Source organism: Cherax quadricarinatus, chromosome 20 (genome assembly GCF_038502225.1).
Source record: "Cherax quadricarinatus isolate ZL_2023a chromosome 20, ASM3850222v1, whole genome shotgun sequence".
NCBI lineage: Eukaryota > Metazoa > Arthropoda > Malacostraca > Decapoda > Parastacidae > Cherax > Cherax quadricarinatus.
In genome coordinates this window covers 3,793,061-3,813,841 of record NC_091311.1, presented here as the reverse complement: position 1 = coordinate 3,813,841, position 20,781 = coordinate 3,793,061, and the positions used below count along the sequence as shown (strand labels likewise).

The 20,781-nt window shown below is 36.9% G+C and overlaps 1 protein-coding gene across 2 annotated transcripts in view; it reads right to left on the bottom strand.

The window, feature by feature from the left end:
* Positions 1-12,673: 12,673 nt before the first annotated feature.
* LOC128687535 (ATP-dependent Clp protease proteolytic subunit-like) overlaps positions 12,674-20,781 on the bottom strand; it is a 254,816-nt gene continuing 246,708 nt past the window's right edge. For both annotated transcript variants that reach the window (XM_070086866.1, XM_070086865.1), the window contains one exon: positions 12,674-12,902. In XM_070086866.1, coding sequence (XP_069942967.1) covers positions 12,781-12,902 — 122 coding nt within the window. In that variant the 3' untranslated portion in view covers positions 12,674-12,780. The remainder of the gene's footprint in view (positions 12,903-20,781) is intronic.

Sequence of the window (20,781 nt, the reverse complement as noted above, 5' to 3'; positions counted from 1 at the left end):
GTAACCATGAACACAACTGCAAAAAAACATACAAAATAACACCACAAAGTCGCTGTTTTAATCCAAAAATACTGTTGCATTTTTTCTTCTCATTATGCACTGCATGCTACAGGATTTGTTTTATATGGTGCACACTTACAACATAGATGTATTCTCTCATATCTAGGCCAAAATTTACCGCTCACACTTTATCTGAGTGAACTGAGCTCATGGTGTAGAACTATGGCTTGGACCCTGGCTTCAAAGCCATAGAACTACTATGGGATGCACACTCAAAGGATTAAATTAGTATTTTTTTAATTTTGTGTAAAATTGGCCAAATTACCAACTTCAGTGCACTTTATAAGGCAGATGGAATAGTGAAATGGGCAGTTTCCTGTGCTCAACTGATAGAACAGAAGGCATACTAGCAAACTAGATAAGAATTTGATCTAATGGAGCAACAGAATTGGCTTAAAATAGGACTCCAAGTTATCAAAATTGCCTGTGCATAAATTGCACCAAGAATGCTAACTTTACACCTGTGTAATTCTGTAAGTTTGCCTTTGAATTTCATACTTTTGGTGTTATTACCTTCGCTAAAAGATTTTCTACCATTTCAAAAAAGAAAAAAAAGTTTAAAAAGTGGACACAAAGTACTATTAATTTAGGAGGTCTGGCCTATGATAGGGCTAATCTGATGGGCTTTTTAGTGTCGTCAGTAAATTCGTTTGCCATTATTTATTTCCCCATCATTGTTGTTTATGTATACAGGAAGGCTACACTTATACAGCAGGTTAGGTTCCGGGCTACTGCTGTCAAACGAAAATTGTCGTAAAGTGAAGTATAGCTTTTTTTCACTTTCAAATAGACATAAAAACCTGATAACATGTTTACTCTATCATATATGAAGTGAGCAATAGAGCTCAGTGTAAAAAATGCATATGCAATATACACAATACTTACTTTAAAATATTTTCATCATGAGCTTATAATGAGTGGTGAATATATTCATTGTAGGCAGTCTGAATAAATGAAGAATGGGTATAATTGAAAACTATTGAATGAGCGAAGTGCTGTAAAGCTAAGTGCTGTAAAGCTAAGTGCTGTAAAGCTAAGTGCTGTAAAGCTAAGTGCTGTAAAGCTAAGTGCTGTAAAGCTAAGTGCTGTAAAGCTAAGTGCTGTAAAGCTAAGTGCTGTAAAGCTAAGTGCTGTAAAGCTAAGTGCTGTAAAGCTAAGTGCTGTAAAGCAGGTCCCTCCTGTATTATAAACAACAAAGGGCCCAACACTGACCCCTGCAGAACAATGCTGTGTCCCACTCTGATTTCTTCCCATTTATGCAAACTCTATTGCCTATCAGTCCATACATCATATTATATTCATTACTAGGGTCTGCTACCTCATGTACCTTAGTGAAAAAAGTTAGTAAATTCATAAGGCAGTAATGCCCCTTTGTAAAACCGTGCAGAGATTAATTGATCAATTTATATCTTTCAAGGTGGCTTTGAATAGCCTTGGCAATTATTGATTCCACCATGTTTCTCCACAATTAAGATTAGGTTAATTGGTATATAGTTTAGAGCATGGGGCTCAACAACAATAAACCATCTCAGACCATTAATCACCCAACAAAAGGCTGCTGTCAGAATGATAACAAATTCCCACTACAGACAGCACACACCACCAATATTCAAAACTCTAAACCTACTCACAATACAAAACATCCATACTTATTACTGCACCTACTACATACATATACCACTTAACTCTGACATAAACCCTCCCCTCAAACATCTCCTTACCAACCTCAACAGAACACATGACCATAACACAAGGCACAGATCACTCTATGATGTTCCTTGTGTCCATCTCACGCTATGCAAAAACTCAATGCACATAAAAGGCCCTAAAATCTGGAATTCATTACCTGTGAATATAAAAGAAACACTGTCTGTTTATAAATTCAAGTCTCTTCTCAAAAATCACTTACTCACCCACAACTAAATAAATACAGTGGACCCCCGCCTAACGATATTATTTCAATCCAGAAGTCTGTTTGGGTGCTGTTATAGACCGAATTTGTTCCCATAAGGAATATTGTGAATTAGATTAGTCCGTTTCAAACCCCCAAAAATACACCTACAAAAGCACTTACAAAAATACACTTACATAATTGGTCGAGTTGGGAGCTGATCGTTAGGCGGGGGTCCACTGTACTGAATAATTGTATCTCATAAATTGTATCTCATATATGTATCTCATTATTGTATCTCATAAATGTCAACCTATGACCCAATCAAACTTTGTTACTATTTAACTTCATTACTTAACAGAATACTCCATTCTACGATTACACAGCAACACAGTAAATGACTATATAACCTGTCTTTGTAATACTCATTTGTACTAAATTGTTATCTGTTTTACAATAATTTTTGTACTACTGAATATATCATTGCTTAGTTAATCTTAAGTTAATTTTAAGCTGCCCATAATGCTCTGCATACAAGGGACTTTGGCATGTTGCACTTTAAAAATTGTATTCCTTGTACTTCTCTGTATCATGTTCAAATTAATAAATAAATAAATAAATAAATAAATAATGCCCTATCTCCTGCTTTGTAGACAGGTTTCACCAACATCAAGGCACTCTTAAGGCACTGCCTTGAAGCTGGTGAAGGGCTCTTGATCCTGGAAATTGGTGCTACCCTTCCTTTCCTTGGCTCAGACTTGATCGTCACTCATTCTTCAGTTGTGCTTGCCCTTGATAATAACAACAATTAGTAAGAGTAGCAAATACCCTGCAAACCACTGGTTTAAGGAATCTTAATTGTTATAAGTATAATACTTTTATTTCAATAACAATTACATACCACGAAATTTCAAACCTAGAGAAAATATCCTAGAAATGCCATAATTATACAATGACATTCTAATTATCAATATTATCAGCAACACCAATACTTTATCCAGATAATGGATGAACAAACTATAATTAAATAGTATTTCATATATAAAGCTTCCCTGATAATCAGATTAAAGCAACTACTGTAATAACATGGTACTGAACATTTAAAGTAGCAAAAATATAATTACAGTAAAACCTTGAATTAATGAACTTCCATCAAAACCATTTCAGAAACTATGGACAAAAAAATTGGCTAGACAAAATGTAACAAGTTTTTGGATTCTGGATTTTGTCCACAGCAAGTGTCTGGACCAAGTCCAGTGATTCTGATGTTTGTCCTGTACAGACCAGTGTCCTCGTTCAGAATGTGTTTTCACTATTCCATGAGCCATAGGCCGGCTGAAACAGTTTAGTGCCTGTGATCATTCATGCATATACTATTCATCAGATATTTAATTTTCCTCAGATTTAGTGTTTTGTGTGACATTATTAAATATTAATCCCTTCAGTGACCCTCATGTAGTTCTATGTCAGGAGCCCAGCTCACTTAGATAAACTGTGAGCAGTAAATTCTGGCCTAGATAGGAGATAATGGGTCTGCACAGTGAGTGTGCACAGAATAAAGAAAAAATCCTGCCCCATGCCATGCTTGATGGGAAAAGCAAAACTGTCCATGTTTAAAATAGCAACTGTTTTCTTGAATGTTTTTTGTATTAACCCTTTCAGGGTCCGTCCCGTAGATCTACGGCTTTACGATCAGGGTCCAAACCGTAGATCTACGTCATGAGCTCAGCTCACTCTGATAAACTGTGAGTGGTAAATTTGGGCCTAGATATGAGAGAATACATCTATGTGGTAAGTGTGCACCACATAAAACAAATCCTGCAGAACACTGTGTATAATGAGAGAAAAAAACTGAGACCGTGATTTTCGATTAAAACAGCGACTTTGCAGTGTTTTTTCGTATGCTTTTTATAGTTGTATTTGTGATTTCTTGGTCTCATTTGATAGAATGGAAGACATATCACAGAAATAGAGATAATTTTGATTGGTGTTAGCACTGGAAATGGCTTGAAACTGAGCTCAAAGTGGCGGAAATGTTAAATTTTTGCCGATGTTCAAGAGTAAACAAACGACCTCACACGTCTTATACACGCCAGCTGGTGGATCTAATATACATTCACAAATGTGGTGATGATATTTATATAATTATTACAATATTGCATAACAGTAAATCTTCTATTTTTTGGTGTGAATAAAAATTCATTATGTGAATAAAAATTCAAAATGGAATTTATTTGTAAAGCCTCAAAACATAACTAATGAACAGAGGAAATGTTAGTTTAGTGCCAGGAATACCTACATTGTTTATTCTGGACCCTATTTTGAAATTGGAATATTTTGAACTTTGTGTTAAATTGGCCAAATTACCAATTTCCGGTCACTTTATTTTGTAGTTGAAATGGTTGACTTGGCGATTTCTTGTGCTCAATCGATAGAATAGAAGTAATACTAGTGAAATAGCTAAGAATTTGGTCGACTGGAATAATGTAATTGGCCTAAAATGGGAGTCAAAGTCGGCAAAATCGCCGATTCGTAAATATCGCTGACACATCAAAATTCACGAGAGCATAATTTCGTCAATTTTCCATCAAATTTCGTACTTTTTGTTTTATTACCTTCACAAAAAGATTCTCTACCATTTCATAAGAAAAAATAAAAAATTTTTTTTTTTTAAATTCTTGGACACTGGGGCATCACTTCAGATTTTGGCCTTGGACCCTGAAAGGGTTAAACTAGCTGTTTCTTGGTATCACTTGATAGAATGGAAGGCATACTACTGAAAAAGAGATGATTTTGGTTGGTTTCAGGAATGGAAGTACCTTAAAATTTGGCTCAAAGTGGCAGAAATATTCAATATTTGCAGATTTTCCTGAGGATGGGGTTTTAACCCTTTGACTGTCGCAGGCCCCTTTCTGAAACTGTCATTCTATGTCGATAAATTTTTGAAAAAAAAACAAAAAATATTTTTTCTTATGAAATGATAGAGAATCTGTTCCCGATGGTAATGACACCAAAAGTTCGAAATTTGGCCGAAAACTCACGGAATTACACTCCCGCGAAGTTAGCGGTCTCGGCAACACATGCGTATCAGCGATTTCGCCGACTTTGAGCCCTGTTTTCAGCCAATTCCATTGTTCCAGTTGACCAAACTCATAGCTATTTCTTTAGAACTCCATTTTATCTATCAGCTGAGTAGAAGAAACCGCCCATTTACCAATTTGAACTACCCAATATAGTGGTCAGAAATTGGCAATTTGGCCAATTTCACGCAAATTGAAAAAGATGCCAATTTCAAAATAGGGTCCAGAATAAACAAGGTAGACATTCTTGGCACTAAAATAACATATCCTCTGTTCATTAGACACATCTCTAGGCCCCTCTTATATTATTATTGCTTTCTATTTTGATTTTTTATTCATATAAAAAAATACAAAATTTACTGTTCTGCAGACTACTGCATTATTGTAAAAATGATATAAATAATATCAGTGCACTAGTGAAAGAATATTAGACTCCCTAGTTGACGTGTATTGGACGTGTGGTGTGATTTGTTTACTCCTGAACATTGGTAAAAATCGAACATTTCCGCTACTTTGAGCTCATTTTCAAGGTCGTTTTCATCGTCAAAGTAATGAAAATCATCTCTATTTCTGTAATATGTTTTCCATTTTATCACCTAAGACCATGAAAACGCAAATACAACGATAAATACTATACGAAAATACACCTCAAAGTCGGAGTTTTAATCCAAAAAAACGATCAGTTTTTTTTCTCATTACGCACTGTGTGCTGCAGGATTTTTTTTTATGTGGTGCACACTGACCACACAGACCCATTCTCTCACATGTGGGCCGACCAGCTTTCTCCCGCTTGATTTGAAGCCACTAGAATTATTGAGTATATATATGTCAGAAACAGTGGCGCGTAAGACATATTTATACGGCGTAAACAGTCAAAGGGTTAATAGATCAGATTCAGTTATTAGGATGCTGTAAACCATAACCAATCATTTCTGGTTATGTTTTATTATCCTTGAAAAAATAAAGCTTTTATTTTTGTATTATGATGAATTCAAAATGAGGATGTGATTAATGAAGAGAACAAAAGTTGTTTTAGTGCAAGGAATTTTTACATTGTTTAATTTGCACTCCATTTCTAAACTAATATTTTTTTATTTTGTGTAAAATTGGCCAAATTACCAAATTCTGTGCACATTACAGGGTAGTTGTAATGTAGTTGAATGAGGGGGTTTCTTGTACTTAATCAACAGAATGGAAGGCATACCAGCAAAATAGCTAAGAATTTGGTCATAGGAAGCAATGGAAATGACTTAAAATAGAGCTCAAATTTAGCAAAATCACCGGTTCATAAATTGCACTGAGACCACTAGCTTTGCACCTGTGTAATTTTTAAGTTTTCCCTCATTATCTCCAGAAAAAGATTCTCTTCCAATTTATTTTTAAAAAGTGGACAATGGGAGCAATGTTAATTTCTGGGGTTTGAACAGTGAAAGGGTTAAGTAAAGTGCAACTAATAATAACTTCTAGGGTAAATGGAGGTGTCAAGAGGAAAAGTGTAAATCTTAGTGTTAAGCCAAAACTTGAAGGAAGGTTGAGTCTAATGTCTCAGTGAATGTGAAGATGTAGTGTTAACGCTCTCAGTGTCGAGACCCCAGCTCTCAAACTTGCTCTCAGTGTCGAGACCTCGGCTCTCAAACTTGCTCTCAGTGTCGAGACCTCGGCTCTCAAACTTGCTCTCAGTGTCGAGACCCCGGCTCTCAAACTTGCTCTCAGTGTAGAGACACCGGCTCTCAAACTTGCTCTCAGTGTAGAGACACCGGCTCTCAAACTTGCTCTCAGTGTCGAGACCCCGGCTCTCAAACTTGCTCTCAGTGTCGAGACCCCGGCTCTCAAACTTGCTCTCAGTGTCGAGACCCCGGCTCTCAAACTTGCTCTCAGTGTCGAGACCCCGGCTCTCAAACTTGCTCTCAGTGTCGAGATCCCGGCTCTCAAACTTGCTCTCAGTGTCGAGACCCCGGCTCTCAAACTTGCTCTCAGTGTCGAGACCCCGGCTCTCAAACTTGCTCTCAGTGTCGAGATCCCGGCTCTCAAACTTGCTCTCAGTGTCGAGACCCTGGCTCTCAAACTTGCTCTCAGTGTCGAGACCCCGGCTCTCAAACTTGCTCTCAGTGTCGAGACCCCGGCTCTCAAACTTGCTCTCAGCGTCGAGACCCCGGCTCTCAAACTTACTCTCAGGCTTGAAAAACTTAACAAAAAATAATAATTTTATCTTGTGAAATGATAGAGAATCTTTTTCTGAAGGTAATGAAATCAAAAGTACAAATTTGATGGAAAACTTACGGAATTATGCTCTCAAAAAGTTAGTGGTCTCTGCAATATTTAGGCATTGGTGATTTCACCCACTTTGCACTCTATTTTTGGCCAATTCCATTGTTCCAGTCCACCAAACTCATAGCTATTTTGTTAGTATGCCTTCTATTCTATCGACTGAGTACAAGAAACCACCCATTTACCTATTTCAACTACCCAATAAAGTGATCAGAAATTGACAATTTGGCCAATTTCATAAAAAATTAAACAACTACCAATTTCAAAATAGGTTTCAGAATAAACAATGCAGACATTCCTAGCACTAAATAAACATTTCCTCCATTCCTTAGTCATGTCTCCGGGTCCCTCTTACATTATGTCTGCTTTTCGTTTTGAATTTTTATTCACACAAAAAATATATTTAATATGTTTAATATATTTATAGATGGGGTTGTAAAAGAAGTAAATGCTAGGGTGTTCGGGAGAGGGGTGGGATTAAATTATGGGGAATTAAATACAAAATGGGAAGTGACACAGTTACTGTTTGCTGATGATACTGTGCTTATGGGAGATTCTAAAGAAAAATTGCAAAGGTTAGTGGACGAGTTTGGGAGTGTGTGTAAAGGTAGAAAGTTGAAAGTGAACACAGAAAAGAGTAAGGTGATGAGGGTATCAAATGATTTAGAAAAAGAAAAATTGGATATCAAATTGGAGAAGAGGAGAATGGAAGAAGTGAATGTTTTCAGATATTTGGGAGTTGACGTACCAGTGGATAGATGTATGAAGGATGAGGTTAATCATAGAATTGATGAAGGAAAAAAGGTGAGTGGTGTGTTGAGGTATATGTAGAGACAAAAAATGTTATCTATGGAGGCAAAGAAGGGAATGTATGAAAGTATAGTAGTACCAACACTCTTATATGGGTGTGAAGCTTGGGTTGTAAATGCTGCAGCGAGGAGACAGTTGGAGGCAGTGGTGATGTCCTGTCTAAGGGCAATGTGTGGTGTAAATATTATGCAGAAAATTCGGAGTGTGGAAATTAGGAGAAGGTGTGGAGTTAATAAAAGTATTAGTCAGAGGGCTGAAGAGGGGTTGTTGAGGTGGTTTGGTCATTTAGGGAGAATGGATCAAAGTAGAATGACATGGAGAGCATATAAATCTGTAGGGAAAGGAAGGTGAGGTAGGGGTTGTCCTCGAAAAGGCTGGAGGGAGGAGGTAAAGGAGGTTTTGTGGGTGAGGGGCTTAGACTTCTAGCAGGCATGCATGAGCGTGTTAGATAGAAGTGAATGGAGACGAATGGTATTTGGGACCTGATGAGCTGTTGGAGTGTGAGCAGGGTAATATTTAGCGAATGGATTCAGGGAAACCGGTTATTTTTATATAGCCAGACTTGAGTCCTGGAAATGGGAAGTACAATGCCTGCACTTTAAATGAGAGGTTTGGGATATTGGCAGTTTGGAGGGATATGTTGTGTATCTTTATACGTATATGTTTCTAAACTGTTGTATCCTGAGCACCTCTGCAAAAACAGTGATTATGTATGAGTGAGGTGAAAGTGTTAAATGATGATGAAAGTATTTTCGTTTTTGGGGGGATTTTCTTTCTTTTTGGGTCACCCTGCCTTGGTGGGAGACAGCTGACTTGTTAAAAAAAAAAAAAAAGTTTTGTTATGCAAACTACTACATTACTTTAATAATTGTATAAATAATGTCAGTGCATTCCTAAATGCATATCAGACTGGCCATTTGTTTACTCTGGAATATCGACAAAATTCAAACATTTCTGCTACTTTGAGCTTAATTTCAAGATACTTTCATTCCTGAAACCAATCAAAATCATCTCTATTTCTGTAACATATCTTCCATTCTATCAAATAAGACCAAGAAACTGAGAATACCACCATAAAAACCACATGAAAATACATTGCAAAGTCGCTGTTTTAAACCAAAAACTCAGTCGCAGTTTTTTCTCATTATGCACTGCATGTTGCAGGATTTTTTTATATGGTGCATACTTACCACATAGACCCATTCTCTCATAGGTAGGCCCAAATTTATCTCTCACATCTTATCCTGAGTGAGCTGAGCTCATGGCACTGTACTACAGGACCAACACTGACTTCAAAGCCGATATACAATGGGACCGGCACTGAAAGGGTTAAGAAAGTTTCACTAGTAGAGCTTTACAGATCTTCTGACTCTGAATAAAAGTTATTCTGAGTCAACGCTATCACTCACAGTAGTTTACATCTCATCTTTCCTTCACAGTAATTTACAGAAAAAATTACTTCAATTTACAGTAAAATTACTATACAGGTCTCCCTCAACATTTGCGAGGGTTAGGGGATCAAGAGCCTCGCGAATGTTGAAAAACCGTGAATGTTTGGTGCCCCAATATATTGTAGGGAAATATATTACAATACTGCTTCCTTAACTTGTTGAACCATGAACAATCATAAAATACATGAAAACGTCGTAAATTGTACTAAATATATACATGTTATGCTTTAATAACGTATGTTATTTAACCCCTTCTGGGTCCAAGGCCCAAATCTGAAGTGGTGCCCCAGTGTCCAAGAATTTTCAAAAAAAAAATTTGTTATTTTTTCTTATGAAATGGTAGAGAATCTTTTTGTGAAGGTAATAAAACAAAAAGTACGAAATTTGATGGAAAATTTATGGAATCATGCTCTCGCTAATTTTGATGTGTCAGCAATATTTACGAATCGGCGATTTTGCCGACTTTGACTCCCATTTTAGGCCAATTACATTATTCCAGTCAACCAAATTCTTAGCTATTTCACTAGTATTACTTCTATTCTATCAATTGAGCACAAGAAATCGCCAAGTCAACTGTTTCAACTACAAATTAAAGTGATCGAAAATTGTTAATTTGGCCAATTTAACACAAAGTTCAAAATATTCCAATTTCAAAATAGGGTCCAGAATAAACAATGTAGGTATTCCTGGAACTAAACTAACATTTCCTCTGTTCATTAGTTACGTTTTGAGGCTTTACAAATAAATTCCATTTTGATTTTTTATTCACATAATGAATTTTTATTCACACCAAAAAATAGAAGATTTACTGTTATGCAATACTGTAATAATTGTATAAATATCATCACCATATTTGTGAATGCATATTGGACCCACCAGCTGGTGTGTATTAGACGTGTGAGGTCATTTGTTTACTCTTGAATATCGGCAAAAATTTAACATTTCTGCTACTTTGAGCTCAGTTTCAAGCCATTTCCAGTGCGAAAACCAATCAAAATCATCTCTATTTCTGTAATATGTCTTCCATTCTATCAAATGAGACCAAGAAATCGCAAATAGAACTATAAAAAACATACAAAAAAACACTGCAAAGTCACTGTTTTAATCGAAAAATCATGATTTCAGTTTTTTCTCTTATTATACACAGCGTGCTGCAGGATCTGTTTTATGTGGTGCACACATACCACATAGATGTATTCTCTCATATCTAGGCCCAAATGAACCACTCACAGTTTATCAGAGTGAGCTGAACTCATGACGTAGATCTACGGTTTGGACCCTTAATGTAAAGCCGTAGATCTACGGGACGGACCCTGAAAGGGTTAATAACATGTATGTTAATATGTATGTTATTAAATACCACTGCCTCCACCAATGCCTCCACCACTGCGAGTCCCTACTACCCTCCCTGCGACCCCCGCAACTGGCAGCCAGCCCTCCCACCACTCAGTGTGGTGAGTGTTTTGTTTTTTCATTATTTGCTATTAAACTACAGAATAAATAATGTAAACCCATTCATGACTGCATATTATTAATTAGGAAAGGTATTAGACGGTGACATCATGTGTTTACTCTTGAACACTGCAAAGAATCAAACATTTCTGCTATTGCTAATAATAACAATAGTAATAATAATAATAATAATAATAATAATAATAATAATAATAATAATAATAATAATAATAATAAATACGATATAATTGAAGAATGAAATTGTACAAAAATACGAGGGAGTGGTTGACACATCGTCAGTGTGACTTTGTTTATGCTGGAGTGAACATTAGTCTCCCTGCTCTTCCAAACATTTCACAATAATTCAGCGGTTGAGGCAGTGGTATTTAATAACATATATGTTATAAATAATAATAGTACATATTATTAATAACATGTATTATTATTAACATGTATGTTATTAAATACCATTGCCTCAATCACTGCCTCTACCACTCCAGTCACACTCAATCTACAAGCACCAAACACAATGAATTATTGTGAAATGTTTGGAAGAGCACGGAGACTAATGTTCACTCCAGCATAAACAGTCACACTGACGATGTGTCAACCACTCCCTTGTATTTTTGTACAATTTCCTTCTTCAATTATATCATATTTATTATTATTATTATTATTATTATTATTACTATTGTTATTATTAGCTGTAGCAGAAATGTTTAATTCTTTGCAGTGTTCAAGAGTAAACACATGATGTCACCGTCTAATACCTGTCCGAATAGCCATTCCAATATGCAGTCATGAATGGGTTTACATTATTTATACTGTAGTTTAATAGCAAATAATGAACAAACAAAACACTCACCACACTGAGTGGTGGGAGGGCTGGCTGCCAGTTGCGGGGGTCGGAGGGAGGGTAGTAGGGACTCGCAGGTGGCAGGAAACTTAAATATGATTTGGCGGCTGGGAATTTGGTGGCTGGGAATTTGGCGGTTGGGAATTCGCGAATGTGTGAAGCCCGTGAAAGTTGAAAATGTGAATGTTGAGGGAGACCTGTAAATTACTGTAAAATTACTCTCCTCTATTGTACATTTAGAGAGCTACTGGACTTTCAACATCTTCATTTTTATTTGCAGTAGAGTGCTGTACCATTTTACAGGTTACAATATTCTTAGTGTCTGGTAGTAGTCTGAATCAATACACCAAATCGCTCATTCTTAATTTTGTCCGTCATGTTACAATTACAAAAAGTAAATTTTATAATATGGAAACTATGGACAATGAGAAATGTAGTGCACCTTCTCTCCCCATTAATCTGTTAAGTCGAGGATTTGCTGTATTGTCAGTATGTCAATGCTGATGGGAATAATTCCTCATACACAACTGTACAGAATTTTTGTTCACTATATATTTTCCTCATGCCAATTTTATCAACAAGTTTCTTGTTTAAAATGGCATCTGTGAAATTTGATGATATTCTTTTCAGTTATAAGACTCAGTGTAAACACTCAATATACTGATTAAATATTATGTTAATACTGCAGCCAAGACTGGATGAAAAAGTGAAAATAGATATATGATCACAGCATCAATAAAAGATAAATTAACATCACTCTCATACTAGCTGCAGTGCTAAAATGTTTGATTAATGGAAATGCAGATAGGAATACATTTACTTTAATGAATACTTTTTATAATATTTGCTCATTGTAGATTCTTGTTTACTTATGATGGGGTGCTACTGTGATAAGAGGAAGCAAATACTGGGTTACTCTGGAGTGTCAGCTGGTGTATCTCCTACTTTAGGTGGGCTAGTCAAGACTTGATCAATCAGTCCTATTTCCTTAGCTTCACTTGCTTCCATAAACTTATCACGTTCCATCATTGGGCCTGCAATGGAGATGGAATATTTGTGATTGTTTTATCATATTAAGGAACAGTACTCTGTAACAGTTAACCTAAGCCATTAAAACTAGTAAAATTGTTACTTCTAACAAACAACAATAATTAATGCACTTTTTAACCCATAAACGGTCCAGAGGTATATATATGTTCACTACCCCAGTGCTCTGAATATTTTGGAAAATAAATTTTTTTTTATGGAAATAAAGAGCACATTTTTCTAAGTGTTATAGGACAAAAAAAAAATTAGGGTCAGTACTTACAGAGATATGAGGCCGAGAAGTTGGCACTGGATGTTCACCTGACGGCAACCTCCAGTCCTACCGCTTACAAAAGTGTTACTGATATACTACTTTCTTTTTCTCTTTTTCATATTATTTTATATACTTTTTATGTTCTGATCATTACAATTTATAGCAGTTCTTGTCATTTCATAACCAATCTTTGTTACGACACTAGTAAAGTAGGGCTCTGCTTTTCGGCGTTTCGCCTCACAGAGTTCTGCTAATATGGCAATCTCAAATTATGACCAAAACTTTCTATGCGGCAAGCGGTCTTTCAAATACCGCAGGCACCACCCGGTTTGTTTACATTCTCCATGAGCACATCTCTCTATTATGTAATAAAAATCATTCCTGGGCACATTAAATGTCTAACTTTATGTCAATATAGACATTTTCATTAACCCTTTCAGGGTCCAGAGGCCAAATTTCAAAGTGTGCACCAGGGTCAAAGAATTTTCAAAAAAAAAATTTCTTTTTTCTTATGAAATGGTAGAGAATCTTTTTCTAAAGGTAATAAAACAAAAAGTACGAAATTTGATGGAAAATTGACGAAATTATGCTCACGCGAATTTTGATGTGTCGGTGATATTTACTCATCAGCGATTTTTCCGACTTTGGCTCCCATTTTAGGCCAATTACAGTATTCCAGTCAACCAAATTCTTAGCTATTTCACTAGTATTACAGTGGACCCCCGCTTAACGATCACCTACCAGTGCGACCAATTATGTAAGTGTATTTATGTAAGTGTGTTTGTACGTGTATGTTTGGGGGTCTGAAATGGACTAATCTACTTCACAATATTCCTTATGGGAACAAATTCGGTCAGTACTGGCACCTGAACATACTTCTGGAATGAAAAAATATCGTTAACCGGGGGTCCACTGTACTTCTATTCTATCGACTGAGCACAAGAAATCACCAAGTCAACTGTGTCAACGACAAAATAAAGTGATCGGAAATTGGTAATTTGGCCAATTTCACACAAAGTTCATAATATTCCAATTTCAAAATAGTGTCCAGAATAAACAATGCAGGCATTCCTGGCACTAAACTAACATTTCTTCTGTTCATTAGTTATGTTTTCAGGCTTTACAAATGAATTCCATTTTGATTTTTCATTCACATAATGAATTTTTATTCAAACCAAAAAGTAGAAGATTTACTGTTATGCAATACTGTAATAATTGTATAAATAGCATCACCACAATTGTAAATGTATATTAGACCCACCAGCTGTCATGTATTAGACTTGTGAGGTCATTTGTTTACTCTTGAACATCGCCAAAAATTTAACATGTCTGCTACTTTTAGCTCAGTTTCAAGCCATTTCCAGTACTAAAACCAATCAAAATCATCTCTATTTCTGTAGTATATCTTCCATTCTATCAAATGTGACCAAGAAATTGCAAATACAACTATAAAAACATACGAAAAAATACTGCAAAATCGCTGTTTTAATAGAAAATTACGGTCTCAGTTTTTTCTCATTATGCACTGTGTTCTGCAGGATTTGTTTTATGTGGTGCACACATACCACATAGATGTATTCTCTCATATCTAGGCCCAAATTTACTGCTCACAGCTTATCAGAGTGAGCTGAGCTCATGGCGTAGATCTACGGTTTGGACCCTGAACGTAAAGCCGTAGATCTACGGCACGGACCCTGAAAGGGTTCATTCATCTATGATAATTTCTTCAAAGTTATATAAGAAACACATTACATAGCATATAAACATGCTGTTTATATGCTATGGAGGTGTGGTTGCCAGGTGGAGGGAAAACATTACATAATACAGTGGACCCCCACTTAGCGATCACCTCCCAATGCGACCAATTATGTAAGTGTATTTATATAAGTGCGTTTGTATGTGTATGTTTGGGGGTCTGAAATGGACTAATCTACTTCACAATATTCCTTATGGGAACAAATTCGGTCAGTACTGGCACCCGAAAATACTTCTGGAATGAAAAAATATCGTTAATCGGGGGTCCACTGTACTAATAATAATCACTCTTGGATACATTAAATGTCTTATTTTAAGTTAATATAGACATTTTCATTAATCCATCTATTATATTTTCTTCAAAATTATATAAGAAACATGTTACATAGTATATAAACATAAAATGTTTATATACTATGCAGGTGTCGTAGCCGGGCAGAGGGAAAACATTATGTCACTCCCCTTAATACATAACGCTTTTCGGCTTGAATTATTCATTACTTCTCCCTTTGTTTATGATGGCATCTAAAGGTAGTTATTAGAAACAAACTCAGTGAACGTGGTATATCAATGATAATAATATGGTTCTGGGCTACAATAACCCTTTAGGGGTCAGCAGGCCCTCTCCTAAACTTGTTCTCAGGGTTGGAAATTTTTCAAAAAAATAAAATAATTATTTTTTCTTATGAAATGATAGAGAATCTTCTCCCGATCATAATGCCAACAAAAGTATGAAATTTAATGGAAAACTTACGGAATTATGCTCTCGAGAAGTTAGCGGTCTCAACGATGTTTATGCATCGACGATTTCGCCCACTTTGAGTCCTATTTTCGGCCAATTCCAATGTGCCAGTCGATAAAAATCATACATATTTTGCTAGAACTCGATTTTTTCTATTAAATGAATACAAGAAACTACCCATTTACCAATGTCAACTACCCAATAAAGTGGTCAGAAATTGGCAATTTTGCCAATTTCACACAAATTTCAAAAGATGCCAATTTCCAAACAGGGTCCAGAATAAACCAGACAGACATTCCTGGCACTAAAATAACATTTCCTCTGTTCATTAGTCACATCCCCAGGCCTCTGTTATATTTCTTTTGCTTTCCAGTTTGAATTTTTATTCTCACAAAAATAGAAGATTTACTGTTTCGCAGACTACTGCATTAGTGTAAAAATGATATAAATAATATCAGCGCACTTGTGAAAGAATATTAGACTCACCGGTTGACGTGTATTGGAAGGATGGCATGATTTGTTTACTTTTGAACGTTGACAAAAGTCAAACATTTCTGCTAATTTGAGCTCAATTTCAAGGTACTTTTCATTGTGAAACCAATCAAAATCATCTCAATTTCCATAATATGTCTTCCACTCTATGAAATGAGACCAAGAAAACTAGAATACAACCATAAATAGCATACGAAAATACACTGCAAAGTCGCTGTTTTAGACCAAAAACACGGTCGGAGTTTTTTTTTCTCATTACGCACTGTGCTGCAGGAATTTTTTTATACTGTGCACACTGACCACATAGACCCATTCATTCATATGTAGGCCTACCAGCTTTCTCTCACTAGATCTGAAGGCAGAAGAAAGAAGACGAGGAAGGAGGAAGAAGAGGAAGGAGGAGGAGGAGGAAGGAGGAGGAGGAGGGAGGAGGAGGAGGAGGAGGAGGGAGGAGGAGGAGGAATGAGGAGGAAGAGAAGAAGGAGGAGGAGAAAGAGGAGGAGGAGGAGGAGGAGAAAGAAGAGGAGGAGGAGAAAGAAGAGGAGGAGGAGGAAGAGAAAGAAGAGGAGGAGGAGGAGGAGAAAGAAGAGGAGGAGGAGGAAGAGAAAGAAGAGGAGGCAGAGAAAGAGGAGGAGGAGGAGAAAGAGGAGGAGAAAGAGGAGGAGGAGGAGAAAGAGGAGGAGGAGGAGAAAGAGGAGGAGGAGGAGAAAGAGGAGGAGGAGGAGAAAGAGGAGGAGAGGGAGGGAGGGAGAAAGGGAGGGAGGGAGGAGGAGGAGCTAATACAGTGGACCCCCGCATAACGATGGCATCACATAGCGATTATTTCGCATACCGCTTACTTTAATTGCAAAAATTTTGCCTCACATACCGCTTAAAAACCCGCTTACCGATTTTCTTCCAAGACGCGCTCACATGTTCCGCCGGTGGCATTGTTTACCAGCCAGCCTCCGCGGTAACATCCAAGCATACAATCGGAATATTTCGTATTATTACAGTGTTTTCGGTGCTGTTTCTGGAAAATAAGTGACCATGGGCCCCAAGAAAGCTTCTAGTGCCAACCCTGTGGTAAAAAGGGTGAGAATTAGTATGGAAATTAAGAAAGATTTTGAAGGGTTTGGGGCTAACCCTGAGAAGCCTATGCCAGTTGTGGAATCCATTGTGCCTACTTCAAAAATTAAGGAAATGTGTGCACAGTGGGTTGAACTGCAAACCTTTATGGATGAAAATCACCCTGACACAGCTGTTGCAAGCCGTGCTGGTGACTATTTCAATGACAATGTTGTGGCCCATTTTAGACAAATCGTAAAGGAACGGGAGGTACAGAGCTCTATGGACAGATTTGTTGTGCGACAGAGGTCCAGTGACTCTCAAGCTGGTCCTAGTGGCATTAAAAGAAGAAGGGAAGTAACCCCGGAAAAGGACTTGCTACCTCAAGTCCTAATGGAAGGGGATTCCCCTTCTAAACAGTAAGAAGATAATGCTCTCCCCTCCTCCCATCCCATCAATCATCACCAGATCTTCAATAAAAGTAAGTGTCATGTAAGTGTGCATGCCTTTTTCAGTTTGTGTGTATTAAAATTAACATTTCATGTGGTAAAAAAAATTTTTTTTCATACTTTTGGGTGTCTTGCACGGATTAATTTTATTTCCATTATTTCTTATGGGGAAAATTCATTCACATAACGATTATTTCGCATAACAATTACCCCTCTTGCACGGATTAAAATCGTTAACCGGGGGTCCACTGTAATAAGTTCCCCTGAAGCATGTAAAACAAGCCTCAGTCCACCCCTGACAGTGAAGTGATAAGATGAGATAAAATAAGAAGTGACATTTGATGAGCATACGCGAGGGTGCAGTGGTAAGACTTGATAAGATATTTGATGAGCGGCAGCCCTCACTTTGTTTTCGCTGGTACACAAACATGTCTGTCTGTCTGTCAAGCTCCCTGTCTATTTGTCTATCCTTCTAGGTATCTGTCTCAGAGAGAGCCACAAGACTGCATCATCACGTTTACTCATATCTTCAAGCAGAATATAGCACTTTATCTGGATTTTTGGGGGTTATCCTAGGTAATTTACACTATGTATACTTATATTTATGTGCACCTGTGAGACAGAGATAGACAGAGACAGATAGAGACAGATAGAGAGAGATAGAGACAGATAGACAGAGACAAAGATAGACAGAGATAGACATAGACACAGATAGACAAACAGAGACAGAGCCAGGCCACCAGCAGCTGGCCAGCCAGCCATTCAGCCAATCTGCTGAAAAAGTATTACATTCCAGAATTGTTTCTCTTCACTTAGGGCATAGGTTATAAGACATTCCGAAAGGGTGTTGCACAAATATTGCACATGGGTTATTATCGAGGTTTTTTTATATTTCCTCGACCACTTATGGCCACATCCACCTCAAAGCCACTAAACTCGGGGTTAACATCACTTTCCTCTTAAAATGGGAGAGTTAATACTACATGAAATCAGTGAATCCCAGGTGTTTGCCACGCTGTTTGCTCTAGCTGGCGCTCATTTGAACTAGTGCTCCCACAAGGTACTAAGTGGTCCCAGATTTTTTTAATACCGTGCACACTGAGCATTAACCTTTTGGGGGTCGCCAGGCCCTCTCAGAGACTTGTTCTCAGGGACGCCAAAATTTAAAAAAAAAAAATTATTTTTTCTTATGAAAATATAGAGAATCTTTTCCCGATCATAATGACACCAAAAGCATGAAATTTGATGGCAAACTTACGGAATTATGCTCTCGCGAAGTTAGCGGTCTCGACAATGTTTACGCATCGGCGATTTTGCCTACTTTGAGCACTATTTTCGGCCAATTCCAATGCACTAGTCGACAAAAATCGTAACTATTTTGCCAGAACTCCATTTTTTCTATCGAATGAGTACAAGAAACCACCCATTTCAACTATCCAATAAAGTGGTCAGAATTTAGCAATTTTGCCAATTTCACACAAATTTCAAAAGATGCCAATTTCCAAATAGGGTCCAGAATAAACAAGAAAGACATTCCTGGCACTAAAATAACAAGTTCTCTGTTCGTTAGTCACATCCCCAGGCCCCTCTTATATTTCTTTGGCTTTCCACTTTGAATTTTTATTCTTACAAAAAATAGAAGATTTACTGTTATGCAGACTAATGCATTAGTGTAGAAATGGTATATATAATATCAGCCCACTTGTGAAAGAATATCAGACTCACCAGTTGACGTGTATTGGACACTTGGCATGATTAGTTTACTTTTGAACTTTGGTAAAAATCGAACATTTCTGCTACTTTGAGCTCAATTTCAAGGTACTTTTCAATGTAAAACCAGTCAAAATCATCTCAATTTCTATAATATATCTTCCATTCTATAAAATGAGATCAAGAAAACTAGAATACAACAATAAATACCATACAAAAATACAGTGCAAAGTCGCTGTTTTATTCCAAAAACATGGTCAAAGTTTTTTTTTTCTCATTACGCACTCTGTTCTGCAGGATTTTTTTTATACTGCGCACACTGACCACACAGACCCATTCTTTCATATGTAGGCCTACCAGCTTTCTCTCACTAGATTTGAGGGCACTAGAATTTATGAGTATTAGTACATCAAAAACCCTGGGGCATAAGCCGTACTAGTACGGCCGAAACCCCCATAGGGTTAAGACCCATTCTATGCTGACAAGGCATCTCAGGCCAAATTTGAAGGCAGGAAAATAAAACATATATATACATTTGGAGCACCAGTGGTAAGAATGTATAATGTATATGTTTGGACTGTTTACGGGCTAAAATCTGAAATATTTACACTGATGAGCAATGTAACATTTATGAAGAAATTAAAGAAAACCAGTTAGCTGTGATTTGTATAGAGGTGCATAGTACAGTGTCTGCACTGTGACAGATTGATGGAACTGTTCCAGTTTGGAGAGTTACTTGACATGTGATGTCAATGAATTTCTGGCAAAACAGTTTCCAAAAGAATGATGGCGAATGGGTTTCCTTCTTTGATATATTGTTTCTTGGTGGGAGAATGACTAATGTGGTAAAAAGAATATATTATTGCTACTGCAGTGAAAGACAAGAAAGCTCTTGAATAAATGTTGCATTAAATAAAAACAAGTAGAAAAAATTCCAACATTATCACAAATAAGTAAGTTGTTAAACTCTGGTTAAACACTATAATAGAGCAGGTGCAAAAGAAATATGTTTGGCAAACAAAAAAAAAGGGTATAAACAAATGTGTAATGTACAGGGGAGCTAACTCCAAACTCTGCATGTGCAACACACAGGCTATTAAATTACAATGAAGATAAGGAAGTCAAGTACCAAGCTACATAGTGTCTGGGGGTGCCTTAATGCTAGTGAAGGGTTCTTGATTTAAGGAATTAGAGCTACCCTTCCTTTCCTCAATTCATAGTTAACTGCCCCAACCACAATCACTTCCTGGCATCTGGTGAAATACTTACATGTACTGTTGTTATATATTATATATGACACTGATGTACAACACCCATCTGGGTTACAATTGTTGAAACATATTTTAACTTGCCTTCTCATTGCTAGAATATGGGACTGTGGGTATTTCTAGGTTGGTGATTATTTTTTAATAAAGTAT